The sequence below is a fragment of the Anomalospiza imberbis genome, chromosome 3 (assembly GCF_031753505.1).
Source record: "Anomalospiza imberbis isolate Cuckoo-Finch-1a 21T00152 chromosome 3, ASM3175350v1, whole genome shotgun sequence".
Classification (NCBI taxonomy): Eukaryota; Metazoa; Chordata; class Aves; order Passeriformes; family Viduidae; genus Anomalospiza; species Anomalospiza imberbis.
In genome coordinates this window covers 54,069,353-54,091,367 of record NC_089683.1, presented here as the reverse complement: position 1 = coordinate 54,091,367, position 22,015 = coordinate 54,069,353, and the positions used below count along the sequence as shown (strand labels likewise).

Below are 22,015 nucleotides of genomic sequence, written 5' to 3'. Positions count from 1 at the left end.
ATATGTTAAAAATGTATGTTGAAGCTTCCAAAGGCTATAGCAGAATCCCTTACTGTAGAAATAAGATCTTTAAATACTTCTAGTTTATTTGTTGCAATTTGAGTTTGATTTTCTTTTACTTCCAGTGGTTTTATCTTGAGAGAAGTTGAGAGAAACATTTTAAAAAAATCTGCAAAAGTTGGTTGTTATATTCTATTTCTTCTTTTTTCCCCTTCTCCCCCAAAATTCACTTACAGAAAATGTTGGAGGGTTTATCTTCTTCTGTATCCTGGCTTTAGAAATGTTAGAAATAATTTTTTTAGGAAAGACTGAGATGCTTTTTGTGTATTGCTTAAAAATATTTTCAAGATACAAGTAACAAAGGCAAAGAGACAGTTTAGATGGCCATGGACAATTAATGCTAACTGTTGGAAGCAGTCAGTAATTTTTTGCTGAACCTTTTCAGTTTTCCAACTCTTATGTGGAAGGAAAAAAAACCCAAATTGCTGATGTACAACCTTCCCCTGCCACATGCATAGTATTCAGTAACAAAACTTTTGAAAATATTATTCTCTAGTCTGATAACCAGGTGCTTACAATAACATATGTATTACTAAAATAGAGATTACAAACAAGCATATTATTAAGTTAATTCTAGAGTCAAGGGGCATAAAAACTGCACACCAGTGGATGTGGTTTACAAACACTTTCTCAGGCAGTCATCAACTGATGCTAGACGACAATCTTAAAAGACTTAAAGTACCAGCAGACCTAAATAGTATAATAGGATTCCTTTGTGATTTAATAAATGGCTATTAATGATGAAGAAATAACCAGGAATTGCTACTTTACCAAATTCTTTGACAGAAAAATAAATAATGGATTCTACACATAATTCTAAATATGAACTGGTTGCTTATGTTACATTGTAGTAGTTTTCTTTAAACCATCTTTTAAAGATGAATACTAAAAATATAGAATTCAATGCACTGTGCTTTAATAAAAACAGCTTTCATTCTATAGTATTTCTTTCTCTCTTTTTTTCTGAAATTTTTTTAGCACAGACTTGCTTTACAGGCTAGTAAATTATCATCTAACACAGATGATTTAATCCATGTACATAAATTTTCATCTTTTCCTGAGCAACAGCTTGTGAAAAATTTTCAGGATGCCTAATACAACTGTTTAGGACATACTAGAACATGATAGTTCCTTGTTGTCTAAAAAATAAAGGATAAAATTTGACATATAAAATTATAATAATTTATATAAACATACTTTATAGAAGATTTTTCACCAGTATTCATGTATATACTCCCAGGACTTCTGTGACACTACTCATTTGGGCAAATGCTCATAAATCCATTATTTTTTTTAAGTTTAGGTTAAATATTTTCTCTATTTTTGATAGATTTAACCTGAACTTTCCTCACAAGTAAAGACCCTTTATTGTGATGCCCTTTAGGACTGAAAGTAAAAGGAAAATCTGTCAACAGGAAGATTCTGGAATCATTAAGCAGATGGGTAGGTAAATTTAGGGTAGGAAGCTTCCCTGTAGCAATGATTCAGATTGTATGTTGAATTGGATTTTCTCACTTGGTTGGAAAGTTCAGCCTGACATACCCTGTCTAGCAAGCTTTCTTCCGTGGGGTTCACTCACTAGCTAGTACCTGGTCTGGAGTTGTCACTCATGAAGGAATGGATCAACTCTGGGCTAGGTTAGATGACATCCTGTCTTTACCATCCATTCTGCAGGAGAACAGGACAGACTGATTCATTATTACTGCCTGTACAGCATGTTGAAACATATGATTTCCATTTTTTGCCTTTGTAGCTAGACAGACATAGCCTGTTTTGTCTTGTGTATATCTGTCATACACATTTACAAGATGGACACTCTTCTAGCTGTAGAAACTTCTGTTATCCCCTTAAATCCATTGGCAAATGGAGAAGCAAACAAAACTTTTCCAAAGAAATTTGGCTTGGTGTCCTATCTCAGCTATTTCCATTGCTAATATATCTCAAATTCAAGTCTGCCTCTTTTTTGGGTAGAAAAGGGTGCAATAAAGCTCCATTGTGGAATGTGGACCTTATTTTTTGTTGTGTTTTCAGAAAATCTGCTGAGCAAGTTGAGAGAATTTTGGCCTCAGTGACCTCAGAATAATGATGATCCTTTACTTTTGTTATTTTTTCCCATCTGTGATCCTGTTTCCAATTATCTGATCCTAAAACAAGAGTAAGAAAAGTTTGTAGGTGGAGACATCCAGAAAGGTCCTCAGAGATTTGTGATATCTTTTGTAGGTACTACTTCAGTCATGTGTCTAGCCATTATATAGCTTGTTAGATTTCATGCTACCTGAATTTTGAAGTTTCTGGGATAAGAAAACGTGCATTTCATTCCTTTTCACAGTGAACCATCAGTTTCTTAGTATTTATCTTTTTCCTTAATACCACTTTTTTTTCCACCCTTTCCCACTCCTGCCTTTCTTAGGATCATATATGATAGTGATTTCATCAGACCATGATCCTGGAGAAAAGACTCGACTTCAGCTTCCAACAATGAAAGAAAATGATACTCACTGCATCGATTTCAGCTACCTCCTGTACAGCAAGAATGGAGGAAACCCAGGCACTTTGAACATCCTCGTTAGGGTGAACAAAGGACCACTGGCTAATCCCATCTGGAATGTCACTGGTTCCACTGGCAAAGACTGGCTTCGAGCAGAGTTGGCTGTCAGCACTTTCTGGCCTAATGAGTATCAGGTAAACTTGCAATAAATTCACACCACTTTATAATTTTTACTGTAAGGTCCTATTCACTTTGTGTTGTTTTGATCTGTTTTGATGGAGTATTCTCCCAGTGTCCTCAAGTGAAGTGTTCCATTCAGTATAAATAATTGTGTGGGAATTGATTTTTTTATAGCAGGTGATTGTCCAAAGTTATCTGTTATTGTATAATAGGAAAAAAAATTAGCTGGAAAAAACCCTTGTTAAAAGAAGTGGTAAGGTTAAAGTCCAGGAACATCAAAAATTATAAACTCCCAGAAATAAATTGCCTGTACAACTGTAATTTGTACTTGTCTTCCCTCCTCTTTTGTGTATGCCTCTGTTACCGTGTCTAATTACATGACCGTAACGGTGTTTTTTTCCACATGACATTTGCTTCATTTGCTGTGCAGGCAGAATGGTGCTCACCTAATGAGCAGCTGTTCAGGATGTGTTTTTTTCCTGTTTGCTTACTATGGGTCAAAACCACCTGCAGCGTAGGCCTGTTGTTTGGAGGGAAAAATTGTTTTGTTATTACTGAATGCTGTTATTTCATTTGTTTGATTAACCTGAGAAAGTACCTGCAGCTGTTTTACTCGGTGGGTATTTGGTGTGAAGGATGGTGTGAATGCCCATCTCATACATAGGCATTTTTGTTCTGGAGTCTAGGAGTGGGAAGAGTTGGATTCCATGTGCTCATCTGAATTGTTACACCATGAGGTGTTAATGTGCTTACAGGCCCCTATCTAAATATTCGTCATTAGTGCTCTTGCAAACAGATTGTATATCCTGAGTAGTTATTAAACGAAAGTGGCTGCTTTATTAATGGTTTTGTTGAATAGTGGTATTATAGGAATGTATCTTAAAAGTGCCTTAGTCTAAAGTTTTTTGCAATTCCCCAACATCAAAATAACATCCATAAACAAGCTTCTGTGCAAGCTTGCACAGTAAAAATTATGTAATTTATGATCATTTTGGGGTTTTTTTGGGGTTTTGTTTCCCTGGTTTTAATGTTTTTATATATAAAGAAATTTCATCTGCCAGTGGCATTGAAACTGGTAAAATTTGATTTAAAGTTCTGAAGCCTGGTTCCAAAAAACTTGGCTTTTGAGGAGGTGTTTTATTAAAACCCTTTTTATGCTGCTAGAAATAACCATTTGGTGTCCTTAAACAAACCTCGGGAGCCTTTAATAACACAACAGTAGTGATCAAGTATAGCAGCATTATATGCAGTAAATCAGGTTTCTGCTGACAGATGGCCAGGCTTGACAATGAGATTGGTGGTTGGAGACTTATCTTAGCAACGTGGCCATTTTTCACTTACGTTATAACCTTCACATTATCTCTCCATAGACACTGCTTAAATTCATTCTTTCCCTTGCTTGGTCATCCAAGAGAATATTGAAATCATGTGTAACCCAGTTTGTGTTTAAATTAAACATAAGCCTGGAGTAGAACAGGAGGACTGCTAATGTAACCTGCTGTGATTTGTGGCCAACTTGCACAATTGCTTTTATGAATAGGAGGGGAAATCTGTGTGCTATCTATGCACAGATGCTTGTTTGCACAAACAGGGTTGGAATTTTTGAGGTTTTGGTTCTTTCAGCTCTCAAGGTTCTAGTTTAACATTGTTCTTGGTACATTTTTTTTGGTTTTTTTTTTTTTTTTTTTTTTTTTTTTTGTTTGTTTTTTTGTTTTTGTTTTTTTTTGGGGGGGGGTTTCCCCTTAGTTTTCAGTTGAGATTTTTCTCATATGGGTTCCATGCTGTACACTTGTAGCTTGTGATCTTGGCACTTTTATCTACCTGTTGGTCAATGAGTTTAGCTAGCACTGAGGAAAATTTGCTCTGGTTTCTAGAACAAGACTTGAAATTGGATCCTTGCCTGTACAAGCAAGGTCACTATTAAAGATCACTGCTGAGCACAATTGTTTGCATGTACTTTGTTACAATCAGGTAAACTTCACTGCTGTTTCCTTCACTTTTAAGTGAGGGAGGAGAGTAGAGATTATCAGGGGCTGAATAGCACAAATTGTACTCTAAGGAAGTCTCGTGTGGTGACTTGAAGGTAGCAGCATGGCCAAGTAGGTTGTAATAACAAGAGGGTTGCACCTTGGCTAATTAGCTTCTAAACAGCATTTCTGTACTCTGCTGTGCTTTGTTGAAACATTATTGCTTCCTGTTCAAAACTAGTGCATTTATGCATGTCACCCTAGCTTATTCAGTTTATGCAATTTTGGACGAATTTAACACTTCCTTTTATTCACAGGAATATATTATTCAAATAATCCATTTCCTTAACTTTCTCTAACTGTATTCTCCTGGGAAATTATTTATAAATTTATTTTCTGACAGAACATAGTACAGTTTATTATAATAGCTTTACTGGACAAAAGTTTTTATCTAGTTTTGTACACTGTCTCTGCTGGCAGATAGCAGTGGAAGCTTGTAGAAGAGTTCAGGAACAGGACAAACTCATGGTCGTACCTACCCCAGAATACACAATCCATCCTTGAGCATATATATGTAGCTCAAGAACTTTGAGCTTAAGAACCTAAATGGTGCCTTTCTGTATTCCTGATAGGTTTTTTATAGTTTTTTTTTTGTTTGTTTGTTTTTGTTTTTTTTTTTTTTTTGCAATGATTTAAGCTGTCTACAATATACATGACAAGGAATTCTGATGTAAGTTCCATGTTAGGACTATTCCTGGGGGTTTCTCCCAGCACGTGGGGAGTTTCAGAATTCCTGTAATGATGCAATCTGTCTCCTGTCTCCTGCTTGCAAGGCATCTTGCAACCACTATTCTGCTTGTTTAATGTGTGGATGAACTCTCGAAGAAAAGGGTTTGATTAGACAATCCCTTGGGATCAAGGTTGATTTGATTTTGGTACTTGTTAGTTCTGGAATCTTTTTCTTATCACTCTCTTGGAAATATGCTACTTTTGACCTGCCTCAAGTTTGCTTCAAAAGAAAACTATTTTGGGATTTTTGTTTAAACTTTTTAAGTGACTATGAGTTTCATCTCATTGTTTTCTTTGTTGGTTATTACTGTAATTAATTTATTTTAGTTGAGATGTTTATTCCAGTCTGGATGAATTGTTTTGTCTAATGCTTCTGTTCATTTCCCCAAGTTCATTTCCCCTGCTTTGCACAGTAGGGGTTATCTGACTGCTGAGGGCTGTCTCTTCCTTTCTGCTTCTGTCACAGTCATATTTCCACTTCCCTTCCTACTTATGTCATCCCTTTTCAGTTTGATTTTGTTTGTTTGCTGTTTGTTTGATTTTTTTTTTTTCCTAACACTGTCACCCGAAACTCCCTGGTCACTATTTTTTGTATGGTCTCCCCCTCACCCTCAGCAGATTTGTTTTGCATCCACAGTATCACATCTCTGGTCATGCACATATGAGGTCCTCACTGAAATGTGAACTATGGGCTTTTCAGTTTTGATTTTATATTGCATATCTGATGTTTGTATCAGAAACTGGTAAATAAACTCTTGACTTGGCACAATAAATTTCAAACTTGTAAAACACCAATTACTTAGTTTCTTTATGGTTCTTCAAAAACAGTAGTGGTGCTCTGTAGTTCAGCAAATGTGCTGGCAGTGATGTTGCACCTGGAAGTATAAAATACTGGACTGCACTGAGCAGGTCTGCCACCGTGCCCACCCTGAAGCTCCCTGGCTTCGCCTGCCCAGCAGAGGCACGGTCGGCTGCAGGGGACACTCCCCTGTGTATCAAGGAGAGTAGGGGAGCGGCTAAGACAGAGCGCTGCGCTGTCTGCCTTGTATGGAGGAGAGGTGGTGTCCAAGGAGGTAATAAGGGAGCTGACTCAAGGCTGGGAAAACAGTCTCAGGTTTAATCTGAGCTCCGAAGAGCTCGGAAGGCCAGAGTGTCAGACAGCCGAAAGCGCCCTCGAGACTTTGCCAACATCTTAAGTACCGGAGCGGTAACCAGGGGGAAGGGACGCCCATTCACCAGTGGGGGGATCTGGGGGAGTGGAAGGTGGAAGGATGGGCAGATACATAAACCAATGGGGGAAGTTTAAGGGAGGGACCCCTGGCCCTCCTCCACTCACTCGACGCCTAAGGTGGAAGATTCTGGGAGAGTGGGATGGGGAGCCGAGTGATGGACAGGGTGCCAGGGAGGGGACAGGGGAATGACTGAGCATTTTCAAGGAGATTGGCATTGAGGGAAAGGCGGGAAAGCTCGGGGTGGAACCAATGGGAGAAAATGAAGGGTGAAGGGGCAAACCATTACAGAACTGTTACAGACATATAAAAATACAATACAACACAGGTATTTAATCAGTTCAGAAATACTGCAGGAAAATGTTGGAAAGCCAAATAATTTTCTTGCAGAATTGTGAATCTTGATTTGGATAATTAATTTGTTCTTTATTATAATACTGATGAATTATTGGATTTGCAAGAGTTTAAATTGCACACAGGTCTTGGAAAATTACTTTCCTTTATGATCTTGAAAGGTCATGAAACTGTAATAGAAGTATAGCAGGAGGATGGTAGACTGAGGATTGAGTAATGGTGTGTACAGTTGGGCCATATGTCACATAAGGTAGGAAACAGATTTCTTGTGAAATATGAGAATTTGTTGCCTTTTTGGATATCAGATCACTGTTCTGAACTCGTAGACATGTGAGACTCTAAACAAGCTGCATGCAGAAAAATTAGGAAGACGGGCTTAGATGTGATTTAGTAATTTGGTATACCTAAGGAAGGAAAGACACTAGTGAAATGGAAAGTACCTGTGTAGAACTGAGTTATAGGCTAATTTTAGAAGAAACACACCCTCCCATACTCCATCTTCCTACTTATAAGGCAAAGGTCCTTTTTTTATATATGTGCTTTACCCTTGAAATACTAGCATCAAGAAAGTACAAAAATATATAAAAAAAAAAACAAAACAGCAGCATTCCAAATGAATGATATTTTCATAGGCCTTTATTTAAAATATTTTGGAATACAGAAAATTACTGATAAGAATACCAAAGACACACTTTATAAATAAAACTTGGAGCTAGTGTAAGTTTTTTGACTAGTTGAATGTAAGAATGTAATATGGAAAGTGCTTTTCCTGAAAATTTTGAGTAACACTGATAAGAAGCCAACCAGTTAATGTTACAACTCTCTGTATAAGTCTTGGGTGCTCAGCTGCAAGACAGTGAAAATTGTCTGATGGAAATCTCATCATGAGGAAGAGTTCAGGGGCAGAGGAGAGTGATCTGTAAGAGTGTGTGAGAGGCAATGCTGAAGTAGGCTAAGTTATCTGGCCTGGGAAAAGACCCAGTTTAGAGGAATATGATAGAATTCTCAAAACCCTCACTAATATGAAGGGGCATCCTCTTCCAGATGAAGAATTAGGGGCCTTTTTGGTCTGGTGGGTAAACCAGACTGGAAAAAGTGAATGGAGGTTGGTCACACTGTAGGCTTCAGACCAATGAATGTGCCTGACAGAAACAGCTGTTGTGGATGCCCAGCCTTCTCCACTCCCTAAGTTGATGTGTGCTTAACTTTTTTTCTGGATTCCTAAATGTAATTTAATTTTTTATTCTGTGGTTATTTAAACCAGTTTGGTCATATTTTGTGTAAGTTTTTGTCTGGCTGTAGACATAAGACCTAACTTTGTCTGCTGCTACCACCCGTTTCTCTTGGCCTTTTCCCCTTACCATTTCCTTTCAATCTCACTTGGGTTAGCATAATATTTTATAATTTTTTAAATTGAAATTTAAAATTAGGCCTTTTAAATTGTTCAAGTTTCTAAGTATTCCCAGAAATAAAGTATGAATTATAATTTTTTGGAGAGGTGGTTGCAATTGCATTCTAGCAGAGACATAAAAATTGTTTCTTAAAATGTGTTAGTAAAAGATGAGTTAGCTATATAATTAAAGAAATCTAAGGTAATAGTTAATAAACTGAGAGGGGTTTTTTTTCTTAAACTTGGAACAGCTTGGATTTGCAGGTAGTATAAGTCACTGAAACATTCCTTGTGTAGGTGCATCATCCTTTAGCACTCTTTGAGGAATAACTCCATTGAGAATGCTTTGTGGCTTTCAAGAATTTAAGGTGACTGTCAATGAACTATTTTGTTTCTAGTTCATTACTGCACAATGAAATGGCTTATAGATTTGTTTCCTTTGTCTTCCTTCTTTCCTTCATATGTTTCATCAGATGAAAGCACTTTTAACTGCCTCACTACTTACCACTATCTCTAATGTTTGAAAATATCTCCAAAGATGAATGATGTTGCTCTCTCATCAGAAACACTTTCTAAACCCCTAAGTGTTCTCCTGACTATTACTTGCCAGGCAGCACTTAATCAGAAGACTTCTTCTTTTTACAGTTAATTGAAGAGTTTGTTAGTGAAAGACTTTTTAAATAATGAACTTTCTTATTGCTTTTCCAAGCCTTGCTAGTACAAACAAAACACCAGCTTTTTTTAACTGCTAGGATAAACATGAATGTGTGCAAGCATATCTGTCACATTTCTCTCTCTGTTCTTCCAAGATATTTATTGATTTGGTGATGACAAAAAAACCCACATAATTTCCAATAGAGTGATTACCAGAACCATTTTAATAATTTAGTTCTGCAGATCACAAAGCACTCACAGCTCTCAAAGGGCTTGTACAAGTACTGACTTATTCCAGTATTCAAACTGGGAAACCATAATGCACGGAGTGAAAGTGAGCATTGCCCAAACAAGCCTTGTCACAGCTGAAGTGCCAGCATCTACGTTTTCAGTAACACCATTGGAAACTTCTTGGAAACTCTTTATTTTTTCTTAGAGACAACAAGCAGGCTCTTTGACTGTTAGTTCAGGTCTGTGGCGTTGTTTCATCAGGTGATGTTCTGCAGGCCAGCCACAACATGCTTTCTTTCCTTCCAGAGTTAGCTCATTTATGGACACAGGAACTTCCTGAGGGATAGGTGAATGGTGGTGGTGAGAAAGCAGGTAAATACTGATGCTGTTGGCCTTTCCCCCGCCTATTGTGTTGTCTCCTCCTGCCCACCACCTTTCTTTTTTTATTTAAGGACATTAAAATTGCCTTAAAGAGATGCATATAATAACTTCCCTAGCTTGGTGGGTTTGACTTTTGTTAGCCCATTTTGATGAGACCTAATTTATTCTGGGGTCTGCTGCATTAAAAAAGGGCCAATCTGATTAATTAGTATCAAAGAATTATTACAATTAAAAATAGCAGAAATTACTGTTAATCAGGTAAAATGTGTCAGCCGTGTCTAAGTCAGTGATCCAAGCTGTACTTCACCATTGCAAGCAGAGATGGCTCTGCCTCCACAAAACACCTAGAACTCCATTCCAGCTGGGTGTAGAAGAAATTACTTTGAATACCTTGGTTTTTAGAGTCCTCAGAACTGTAGAATCTGAGCAATTGCTTCTGTGGCTCTATTCTTAGTCCTATAGAAAAACTGAATTTACGGAATTTAGAAGCTGAAGAGTTTGTATTCTGAAAAAAGAAAGTTCAGCAGTTTACACCTTCCCTTTTCCCTTGTTTAAATTTTTCAATATTATCATTTCCACTGCTTTCCTTTGTTATATAACAATTTGTGAGGAGCTTTCTTTTTTTCTACTGTGCTCTGGGTTTCCTTTGCTATATGTATGATCTGCACTTAAAGGAGAGTAGACATATTATACTTGAAGTACTGAAGTATTGTAAGGAATTGCATAACTCTACATACAAGACTCTTCAATTCTCTTTCCATCAAATAATGTAGTGCCAATGAGGCTGATGAATATTTTGACCTTTTTTCACTGTTCCCTGCAAAATAGTGATTATCTTCAGGGTGAAGTGATGAAAATTTAGTAGATGCTAGGTGTTTTCCAAGGCAATGAAAGATTTGGAGGTTAGTATGCCATATGAATCTGTTTTATGAATTACCTTAATATTACCTAAAAATCTTAAGTGGAACACTATTGGCTGTAAACTTGTGAGGACTTAGTTTGAGATAAATATGTAATATTTTTAGCTGGTGCTTAATTTCTGGGGAGATATATGTGACTTTAACCTCAGCGCTCTTCCAGGAAACATTCCTTGCATCTGCAAGGTGGTATGCAAATTCTGTATTAACCTTGATTACCAAGATTATCAAAAGCCTGTAGCATTCTCCTCCCTGTCATACTGCAAGCACTGTCAGGCAGTGAAGTGGAAAACACAGTATTGCTAATCAGCCATCTCAGAGCGCCTGATTCTTTGTTTTTTTTTTTTTTTTTCAAAAATACAAGACTGACTTAAATCATGGTGTGTAAATAAAGAAGTTCTGGATATGGTTCCTTTTGTAGAGATTATTCTGTTTTAGAATTTTAGTCTCTAGTTCAAAAGCATAATTACTTGTTACATAAGAAGCTCAGATTTTGTCATATTTTTATCAGCTTCTGCAAGTTCCTATCCCTTTCTAAGAAAAATTGCGAATATCACACTATCAAGGAGCTGGCAATGATATACTCTTCCACTTGGCTCTTTTATTCACATGAAAAGTGAAATGAATGAAAGAGATTATGGCAGAAATCAGTGATATATGCTTGAAGTAGATAGTTAAAAGAAAGCAGAAATTGATAATACTTCCATTTCATTATATGAGTTCTGAAAAGATTGAGTAATGAATTGTGCTCTGCTAGGGGTTTTTGAACTACCCCTAAGTGAAAGAGAATAAAAGAAAAAATATAATAGTGCAGTATTGAATCACTATCAGAAAGTTCACTAAGATCTCTGTACTTCAAATTTGGAAACCAGTCAGTCATGGGCCTTGAAAGTCAGGGTTTTCGGTTTAAAAGTATGAAGTCATCAATTCAACACTGATAAGATATATTTTAAGGTAATTTTTGCTCTGAAGCACTGTATGCTGCCAGTAGTCTGTATTTTCCCTGACCAACCCCCAGGGCCTCTTTGGTGTTGTGGTTTAACCCCAGCTGGCGATGAAGCCCCACACATTCCCTTCCTCACTTCCTTCCACCTTCCTGGTGGGGTGGGGAAGAGAATTGGAATGGCAAAGCCAAGAAAACTTGTACGTTGAGCTAAAGACTGATTAATAGGTAAAGCAAAAGCTGTGAGTGCAAGTAAAGCAAAACAAGGAGTTAATTCACTATTTCCCATGGGCAGGCAGGTGTTCAGCCACCTCCAGGAAAGCAGGGCTCCATCACATGTAACAGGACTTGGGAAGACAAATGGTATCAGTCTGAATGTCCCCTCTTTTTCCTTCTTCTCCCATCTTTATATGCTGAGTATGATGCCATCATATAAAGATGGGAGATGATACGGTGTGGGGTATCCCTTAGGTCACTTGTGTGTTGGTGAGTCAGATGTTCTGGCTGTGCCCCCTCCCAACCTATGCACCCCCGGCCTACTCACTGGAGAGGTGGTGTGAGAAGCAGAAAAGGCCTTGGCTCTGTGCAAGCACTGCTCAGCAGTAACTAAAACATTCCTGTGTTATCAACGCTGTTTCCGGCACAAATCCAAAACATTGCCATGTTATGAAAAAAAATGAGCTGCTATGAAAAAATTAGCTCTACCCCAGCCAAAACCAGTACAGTTGGAAAAAAAGTAATACTGAGAATTATGCAGCACCTTAACTTTCTTTTGTCCTTTTCTGACTTTTGTTATTTAGGGCAAGATGAAATGCTCAAGAAGAATTTTGTTGAGTATGTGCATACCATACTGTATAATAATAATAATAATATTAATAATATTAATAATAATAATAATAATAATAATAATAATAATAATAATAATAATGTATTGGTTGTTTTGATAGTTTTATTTAAAATATTTTGTCTTTTTCTAATGCTAAATGGTGAGCAAGCCTGAGGCTTGGAGTAAAGTCAAAAGGTACTCTTCATCCACGCTAGTATGCAATAGGAATCCCATGTTGACTGGTGATACGACCTCCTCAGAGAGAAATAAGTACCTCGTACCTTTATAATTCTCTCTGCCCTGCATGTGCTTGTTTTCTGAAGTTTATACTTTGTTTGAGGTGACATTGGAAAAACAACTGAGATAGTTGCTCTGAAGGAGAAAATAATCAAAATTCAAAGATGGGGGAATGTATCAATTTATTTGTGCTAGAATCACATTCTGATCAAATGTACAAGGTCCATGTATTTAAACAAACTGGTATTGAATTTTCTGCTTTGTCCAGAAGATATTACAAAGCATTTTAAAGTCACCCTCACCCTCCTTGCTCCTCTTACCAGAGTGAAGCAAATTATACCCCTGTTCTGGAAGTTCTGAAACACCATCTGAAGCAGAACAACTTTCTGGCCCTAAAATAGTGATGAGAAGTTTGCAAACAGGCAATTGCCCTGTGGGAGATTGAGCAATGGCACAGTCAGACAGCTAGTTTTCCAGGCTCCAAGCCAGGAATGATTGCATTGGTGTCTTTACAGACAGGTTATGTTCCTCTTGGAGAGTTCTTCCCCTTCTTCCTAGTCATTTATGGAGCTCCTTCACTATTTTCTTTAAATATCTTTTTGTGCAACTGCTAGAAGATCTAAAGAATTGCTATAAAACTTTTTGGAGTGGATTCCTTTAGCGAAGTATCCTGACTACCTAAAAGTGCAGCCTAAGCTGTTTTTTTCCTGGTGTTTTTTGGTTTATTTGTTTTGGTTTTTGGTGGCCGCAGTGTCTTCTGAAGCCTTTTGTATGCCATCCATGAGACATTTTCGTGTACTATTTATTTGCTGGAGTGGGTCCTGTAGTGGGAAAACTTTGTGGTTTTGTTGATGTATTTGCCAGGATTATTGCATCTCTCCTGTGTCACAGACAAGCAACAGCAAATGGAAGCCCGAGTGCTGTTAGTGCTGTACAGCTGCAAGGCAGAGCAAAGACATGTTTTCCATGCTCATGTACTGATTGTGTGGGCACCCCTGCTAATGCAGAGCAGAGGAATTAATGGGGTTGTTTCAGTGTTACTTTACTAACCTGCTGTGGTGTGCACATCTTATTTACTGGGGGTGGTTGTGTGTGCCAGTTTGGTGCTTGTGTGTGACTTACCTTTAGAAATTTCATAATGTAAATTTTTAGTCTAGAGTCAGCTTTTTGGCTTGGGTTACTTTTTTTCCATAATTGTCAGTTTTGCTGCCTTTGCTATGTTCTCCAGGCAATTGATGTATCTCACAGGTTGTGCATTATTCGGTAGGTGGTGTCTGTTGGAAGAAAATAACTCTCACCTGGAAGTGGTAGTAGCAGTTTGCTGCTATCTATGGAATGAAATTACTTATAAGCAAGAAAAGCATATTTGTTCAATGTGAATTACTATGATAAGCCTTTAAAAAAATTAAATAACACAAGTCCTGTAATCCCAGTCTTCATAGTGCATTGTTGAGTTACTGAAAGATAAATCAAATATTAGGGAATTTGTGGTAGCACTCAACTGGTGGTGGCCTTAGGGCACCAGACAGAACAAGAGGATTTTGTAACTCAGTGGAGCTATGGGTTTCTGGGAGTATCATCTTGCCACTGATTTTTGTGGACGGGAGAAGAAACAGCAGTTGTGCCAGATCCAACAGCAGACACCTAAAGGATCTTAGGGATTAGGGCATGCTTAGGGCATTGCCAGTGCACCTTGCAAGGCATAGATAACAAGGAGAATGGAATGAGTGATGGTACTGCATCTTCCAGTTGTCAAACTTATCTAGTGTATGTGTCTGCCCTTTGGGTGAGCATTATGCTCATGTCATGTAATTTTGATGGGTTTGATCATTAGTTGATTTGGTTGGACCAGATTAGCTTCAGGTATTGCAGTTGACTGGTTCACTTCACAAGTACATTTCAACTGAAAATGAAAAAAGCCCACAAGAAACAAAGAAACAAAACCAATATGCAAACAATTCAAACATGAAAGTCTTCTGTCTTTGTAGACTTCTAGGCAGGAATGGAGAAAGATAGCCTTTGTTTAGTCTCTTTTTTTTTCTTCTTTCTTTGTGACAATTTAAAGATGCACATGCTCAGGTCCACACTCTCACGTGAGTTGATCCCCTGTTTATCACCCTTTTCTTTTCCACCATGCTTCAGGGATTACTGTAAACTTTTGAACCTCCAGTAAATTAATTAAGAAACAGTTACAACCTGCATCGTCGGTCTTTCCCCCGCCTTTCTTTTTTTTGTGTTACTTGTTATATTCAATATAATTTCTTTGTTGTGTGTCTGCACTGGCAACTGGTTCTCTCCTTCAGAGGTTTAGTGGTTAAGAGAAAATCAGCCCATGATACACCTGAATTGCCGTGTTTAACTTTGATGAACAGAACATTGGGATTTCTCTATTTCTGTTCCCTGCTTCCCTCTCCTGCTATACCCACAGCTGCAGGCAAGCAGCAAAAAACCCATAACCAAACCCTTCCCTTTTTCCATAATGGTTAGCCAAGGGGATAACAAGTTCTTGTTATTATATTTCTAATGTTTTTTAATGTAAAACTTAAATACAAAATAACAATCTGGGGTTTTTTTTGTGGGAGAGAGATGAGCCCTTCACATTGATCCCTATATGAATTGGATTATTAAACTATTTGTAATGTAGTGAAATCTGTGATAAGTTTTCAAAATATGGTTATGCTTTTTTGATACAGGTTAAAATATCAAGCAGCTTGCAATACATGTTCAGGTGGCTAAACAACATTTTCTGTCATAGCCAGAAGATCAGTTGTGCACTTAGTTATGAGATTTTAACAGACTGTATATTTGAACAATGAAATGGAAATTAGCAGCAGCTGTCTGGTTTTCCAAAAAGAGCTGGAACGTCAGATGTACTTATCTTGGTAGTGTTGAATTCAATCTGAATTACACTTCTGGGTGTTGATTTACTACTGTTTGTCCAAAGTATAATGTGTAGCATAACCAATATGTTTTAAAATGCTATGCAAGTAGTTTCAGTTTTGTTTGTCTTGTTTCAGAAATCCTACTGAAATGGAACATGGCATGCATTTTAATGTATTATTTGTTTACATATGTTAGATAAATGTGGCATAGCTCATTGAAACAGAAAAATGTGTTAAGTGGGTATTTTGTCACAACAAAACAGTTAAATCAGACACAAGCTTTCTTTGGCTGTAGCTTTACAGAACCATTGGTTAGGTTCAACACATTTGAATAAAGAACTGCAGCCCAAATTAAAATGGTTTCCCCCCCGCCCACTTTTTTTTAATCCCTTCTAAGATTGTAAAAGTATAGAATTCACCTCCCACCTGCCCCCTTTTTTTTTCTTTCTCCCCCCTTTTTTAAAATTTTCTTCCACCCTCTCCCTCCTCTTGTCAAGGGTATTGTGCATGATAAGATAGTACTGAAAAGTGTGGCTGCTTCAGAACCTTGTTGGCTGTGGTCAGATCTGCAATGGCAAAGTCTGCTCAAATACAGGTGTCTTCACTTCTGAAGTTAAGAGAGAGCTTTATTTTGCACATGTGTTATGTCTTATTCTGAAAAAGAAGTGATAGGATCAGTAGCAATAAACTTAGTTTCTTTTACAGATATTCTTAATAATCATGTAGAGGGTTGTAATTTTACTCAGAATTAAAATCATAACAAAGGTAAGTAATTTTCTTCTCCATCTTAAATAGATTGTTATTTAAATTGGGAAAACTAGTTTCTCCATTTTAAAATCCAGAATAGTCCAGCAAGACTACTGTAAAGTTAAAACTGGTTCTGCAAGTCCTGTGTATGGCTGAGATTCAAGAGCAGTTTGCCTGCTGTGAAAGACCTTCAACCAAAACTCTGCAGAAAGCACCTTGGTAACTAATGTATTCCAAATTCTTGTACTTTTTCAACAATCTTTTCTGAAAAGTTTGAGGGAAGACTACTTTAGTTTGGGTCATGATGGGAGCAAAGCATAGCACACGAAAAAATAAGTTAATTCTGCAAATGCAGCCTTCTTGGTGCAGTTTAACTTCCTTTTTGAGCAGGTTCATGCTGTATCTGTAAAAAAATTAAATATATTGCATACTAAAAAATTGCAAGCTCTGCAAAACAAAGCCTAACTACACCACACAGTAAAAAACTAATCTTTGCATTCTGGGCTGTAAGTAGCCTAAGTTTGCTGAATAATATGATGCTTCCCTGCTGGGTGTGGTGGGCAGGGTTGCATAGCAGAGCAGGAGGGGATGCAGGGGAATGGTTTGGGGGTCAGGAGGCTCCTACACTTTTTAGCCTATGGGTCAGCACAGTGCTACTTTTGAGGCTGAGACCTCTGTTTGCTTAACCTGGGCTGTGTCAAAACTACCTGGGACTTCTACATTGATGCTGCACTCAGCAAACCAGTCCTTATTGATTTTTGGGAAATAAAAGGCTGTATTTCCATTTAAGATTGGGGAGGCTGTTTTCTCAGGGCTGACTGGGACAAAAGCTTGCTGCAGTGCTGTTTGGAGACTTGGCTTTACTTTAGGTAGGTTTGTAGCCTTTGTGTTTGGGAAAGGAAGTCTCTGAACCCATGGCAAATGCAAAATACCTGTAGGGCTTTATTATTTTTTTTTTTCAGGAATCTGCAGCTGTTCACGAAGGGGTAAATTGCAGGGAAGGCTCCAAATGCAGAGCACAAGCTGCTGGAACAGTCAGCACCAGAGGGTAAAGGTGGGGAGGACAATGGAAAATTGAGGACAATGGAAAGTTGTCACTTGAGCTGCAACTTCCTAGAACTGGGATATCAGTACTAGGCAAAAGATCTTTCTGGAGGCATCATTTAATGGCCACTTAAGTTGCCTTTGGAGAGCCAATGGTGGCAGGAAGTGAATGCCAGCAGTATTTTTAGGGAGAGTTTATTTTTGACAAAAAATATTAATGATTAAATATTTGCTTTCAGAAAATACATGTCAAAGTGAGAATTAAATCTACTTCCTAAAATGTAATCAATAGGTTTAGCGTGTTTATTAGCAAAACAAAGCAAAATCCAAAGTAATTAATTTCTTTTGAAATTCGAAGGAAAAAAATCAAGTGCAGTTTTTATAAAAATGTAAAACCAGATCAATTTCAAACCATATCAACTGTGTAAATTATAGTAATCACTGTATTGTTTGGTCAAGTCAATTAATTCCAGAGTGAGAATAGGGCTAGATACTTGATGCCTCCAAAGATCACACAGGGGAGGTGTGCAGCTGCAAACGGAACTCATTTGTGTAGAAGCTCCAAGAGGAAATTACTTTTTTCCTCAACACTTCTCTGAAAGTGCTAGATGAAGCTAACTCTGAACATCTGAAAAATGATCCAGGAAAATTTGTCAATCACAGAAAGTGGACTTCTGATTTTCCATTGGTATCATTCATATAGTTTCAAATTGGATTAGTTTAATTAAAAAAAAATGACACTGTTTGTGTTTACACAAAAATGTGGTTTCATTTGACTGCTTCACTTTTATCAATTCAATTACCATCATTTTAAATATAGTATTTTTTCATGGTGTACAAAGGATCCTTATTGCAGATCTTTATTGCATTTCTAAATTCTTCAATTCCATGTAAATATTGTGAATTTACGTTGATAAGTAATTTATACCCATGTTATTTAGTGTTGAAGTTTTTACAGGTATGTCCTCCTCTAGTTCCAGAGTGATGATATTTAATACATAATTAAACATCTACATTTAGAGCTATAGAAGTTTTTGTATTTCTGCTCTAATGCAATTACAAAGTTAAATTGGCTATGTAGAGAATAGGAATAAAATTTGGTTGCAAAACTGATAAAGATTACCTGCAGAAATATGCTAAGTATTCAGGAAAGAATATTTTCTAGATTTTTTTTTTTATGCAATATATAATGAGTGCTAAATAAGTTTGTATTCTAGATGCTAATGATATAGTTTTTTTCAGGAAGGGATTGATATCCTTCTGAAATTCTCCAGGGAGAATTTTTACACACCTTAGATGAAATAAAACTTAGATCTGTGGATTTACTAGAAAATCCAGATGTGGTTGTTAGTGGGCTGTAATATGCTTTTGCTTATTGTTGTTTCTTTTGGTAGCTAATGTACCTAAACTTTGATTTTCTTAGTATTAAGATGTATCAGGTGGCTGCCATTGGAGGCAAATTCCCATATAAATGTGGGAGTAGTGTTTCCTCTTGCTCTTATTACTGTGGCAGATAGCAGTAATTAAAGCCATCTTTAAATATGGTGTTTTAGTTTCTCCTTCAGGTTTTCTCTCCCAAGCCAATTAAAATGAAAAATACCCCCTATGCTCCATCCAGTGATTGTGTGTTGCTGTGTTATCCCTTCATTTCCACTGAGTTCATTGGTAGCTTCATATCAGCAGCATAAAGCTGCTGATTTAAACCTCTGGCAGCTTTTTTCCTACCTTGTATTCCATCATCACCTTCTACCTAATTTGAAAATTCATCACCCATATTACAGCATTCAGTATTTTAATTTTATAAATGAATCTTTGCTATTTTTCTCAAAGGAGTAATTTGCTCCTTCATGGTTGTTTCCTTTCCTGTAAATGAGTTGTTGGTATTGTGCTGGCTGTAAGCTGCCTTTTCTAAGGATGATTGATGCTGAGCCGGCATGCTAAGGCATGGTGCAGGCCAAAGGAAACATTGGTCCTGAAAACAAGTAACAACTCAGTTTGAGCATGAATTGCTCTGTCTCTTCTGATTAGCAGCAGCATCTCAGGACATGCATTTCCTGAAGTGGAATGTAAACAGTTTTTAAGAGCTGGTCCTTGATAACTGATACAGGCATTTTGTGCACCACTAATCTTTGTCGTGTCTTGCAGGCATGTATCGGTCACTGAAATCAGCCTGTTTAGAGTTTTTGGTAACACACATTCAGTATTTATGAGTCACTGTGGCAGCTATAGGTTGTCAGTGTTATACAGAAAAGAGGTCGAGGTCAGTTAACAGAGCATCTTTAACTATAGTTAAAGATGACTTGCATGAGGTGTGTTAAAAATCTGGTCTACTGGTTCATTCCCAATGAAATCAAAGTGGACAACTTAGGTGTATAGAAGCCCAAATCAGCACTAAAACAAAGCCAGAATGCAGTACTGTGTGATTGCTGACAGACAAGTAATGCTGTGCGATGGAGCTACATGTTCAAGGAATCCCTGGGGAAGGTCCACTGTAATATCTGACTTCAGCTTCTCCCATTCAAATTTGTAACAATCACCAGGTCCAGTTTGCCTGGCATCACAGTGGAGATGGAGACACAGTCCACGCCGGGCCCATTTCAGTTCTTCCAAGGTCACAAATAGAGATGTAGTGAGAGCAATGAGCAGCTGGAGAATAAAGTGATTATTCATTTTACAAAGGCAGTCTGCATAAGGAAGATTTGTGATGGACACAGTGTTAGCTTAGCATGCATTTCATACAGTAAGCATTGAGAATTAATGAGATATCCTACTTGAAAATAACATGATGACTATGTTTTGTATATGTAGCTTCCTTATGGGTCTGGAGCTGGGGAACAAAGCCAATACTGCTGTGTCTAATCTAATGTCAGCTAGCAGTGCTGAGGCTTAACATTTTTTGGTTATTTCTAATACAAGGATTAAAAAAGTTCAATTATATACATTTGTATTAATCTACTACTACTAGTAAGTTACCCAGTTATGAACATTTGAGACATATTTTATTCACACTTAGCAGGTGTATGCTGTAAACCAATCTGTAGCCTTGTATTCCCATGTGGCTTTTGAACATGCACATGTTGAAAACAGCCTCCTGGTCCAGGTAAGGCATTTCTGGGCTGCTTTCAGAAGAAGCTGACTTTGCAAGTCGGGCCCATATTGACTTGCTTGTGCTTGTGACAAGTCTGCCTTAGCAGTGGCCTGTGTCTTGCAGATTTTGTTGTTGCAAGACAGTTCTATTTCAGGGGAAAACTGAAAACTGGGAAAACTGAAAAATTCTCACAAGGCTTCAATTGCCCTCTTTTATCTTTAAATCACTTCCATCGGAAATAAAATATGATTACTTCCCATGTGTAGTTACTATCATGTCACCTTAGTTCAGGTTATTTTCACTTACTCACGAGGCCAAGGTGAGAAGGCTCTGAGATGGCAGTGCTGCTAAGCTGAGCTCATCAAAGCTGCGAAGGTTTTACATTTTGTGTGCCAAAGAGGCAACTGAACTGCAGTGAAAAGGCAATTAAATTTCTCAAGATAAAAGAAGCTTTTAATAGATGTGTGGTTTAATTCAACTTCCTAAATAATATGAAACATAGCAGTAAAAAGCTTCTGCATCTGTCCATGTAACTACACTTGCTCAACATAAAATTTCTTCCTCTCCCTCTGATTTCTGAAGGACAAGTTCGTGCTGGCAGATTCTGCATTGTGTAGATAATGGTGTACAAGTAAGTAGACCCTATTGTGATGAATTGTGGGGATTGCTTTATATTTAGTTATTTGTAAGCACCTGTTATTGAATAGATCTTTATTTAGTTATTCTTGTTTCAAAATATTATATTTCTATTCACTTTTAGCTACTGGTTCTGCCAGAATGCCCTCACCTTGGACTTGTTAATGAACAGCTGTACTGGGTAACTGCATGTAGACAAGACTGCAATCTTTCCTGATGACTACAAATACATATTTATCCAAGTAGCTGAAACTGTTAACAGATGGCAGATGGAAGTAAAAACATATTGTGTGCGCTGCTCCTTCTTTCTGTGTTCTTCCCCCTCCTCTATTTGGGGAAACCAGAGAGAGAATTATCATGTGTCTTGAAAAGTGGATGTAACTACTCTGCCAATGAACTTTCAAACACTCTGCTTCCAACAAAGAGTTTTAATGTTCTCATGCCTTTGCAGAGTTGGAAAATGTTAAATAACAGTTCTGAAAAAAACATCAGAGCAACTCCTTGTCATTTCTTTAGAGCAGAACATAGATACTTGCAAGACAGAATGTCAGTCAGTATTTGAAGTGGGGTCTTTTTGTCCATTTGAATAGAGAAATACTGAGTTCTGCTGATGTTATAAAATCTCAAAATACTTAACTTACTGTTTAGAACACTGGTTTTCAACATGATTTTCAGGGACTTACAGAATCTTGAACCCCTAACTAGATTTTGTAAGAAGAATACCTTTCTTCCTTGAAGTGTATTGAGCAATATGACTTCTCCTTAGTCACACTGATCAAAGGGTCACTTTCTTCTGTACCTTGCAGCAGTTAAATTAAATCCTCTACAATTTTGAATACTTGCTTTCCCTTTATTTTTTCCCTTGTTGTATTTATCCCAGGAAAGATCTAGAGAAATATTTTTGGTTTATTTTTGAAGTATGCCTAAGGCCATTGGTCATTTGGAAGTGCAAGTTCTTCTTTTTTTGTAAGA

General features: G+C 37.4%; 1 protein-coding gene across 1 annotated transcript in view; it reads left to right on the top strand.

Annotated features, from left to right (window-relative positions):
* Window positions 1-22,015, top strand: part of PTPRK (protein tyrosine phosphatase receptor type K) — a 349,451-nt gene that overhangs the window by 94,725 nt on the left and 232,711 nt on the right. Inside the window, exon 3 of the mRNA XM_068184424.1 lies at window positions 2,471-2,742. Within this exon, the coding sequence (XP_068040525.1) occupies window positions 2,471-2,742 (272 nt within the window). The remainder of the gene's footprint in view (window positions 1-2,470; window positions 2,743-22,015) is intronic.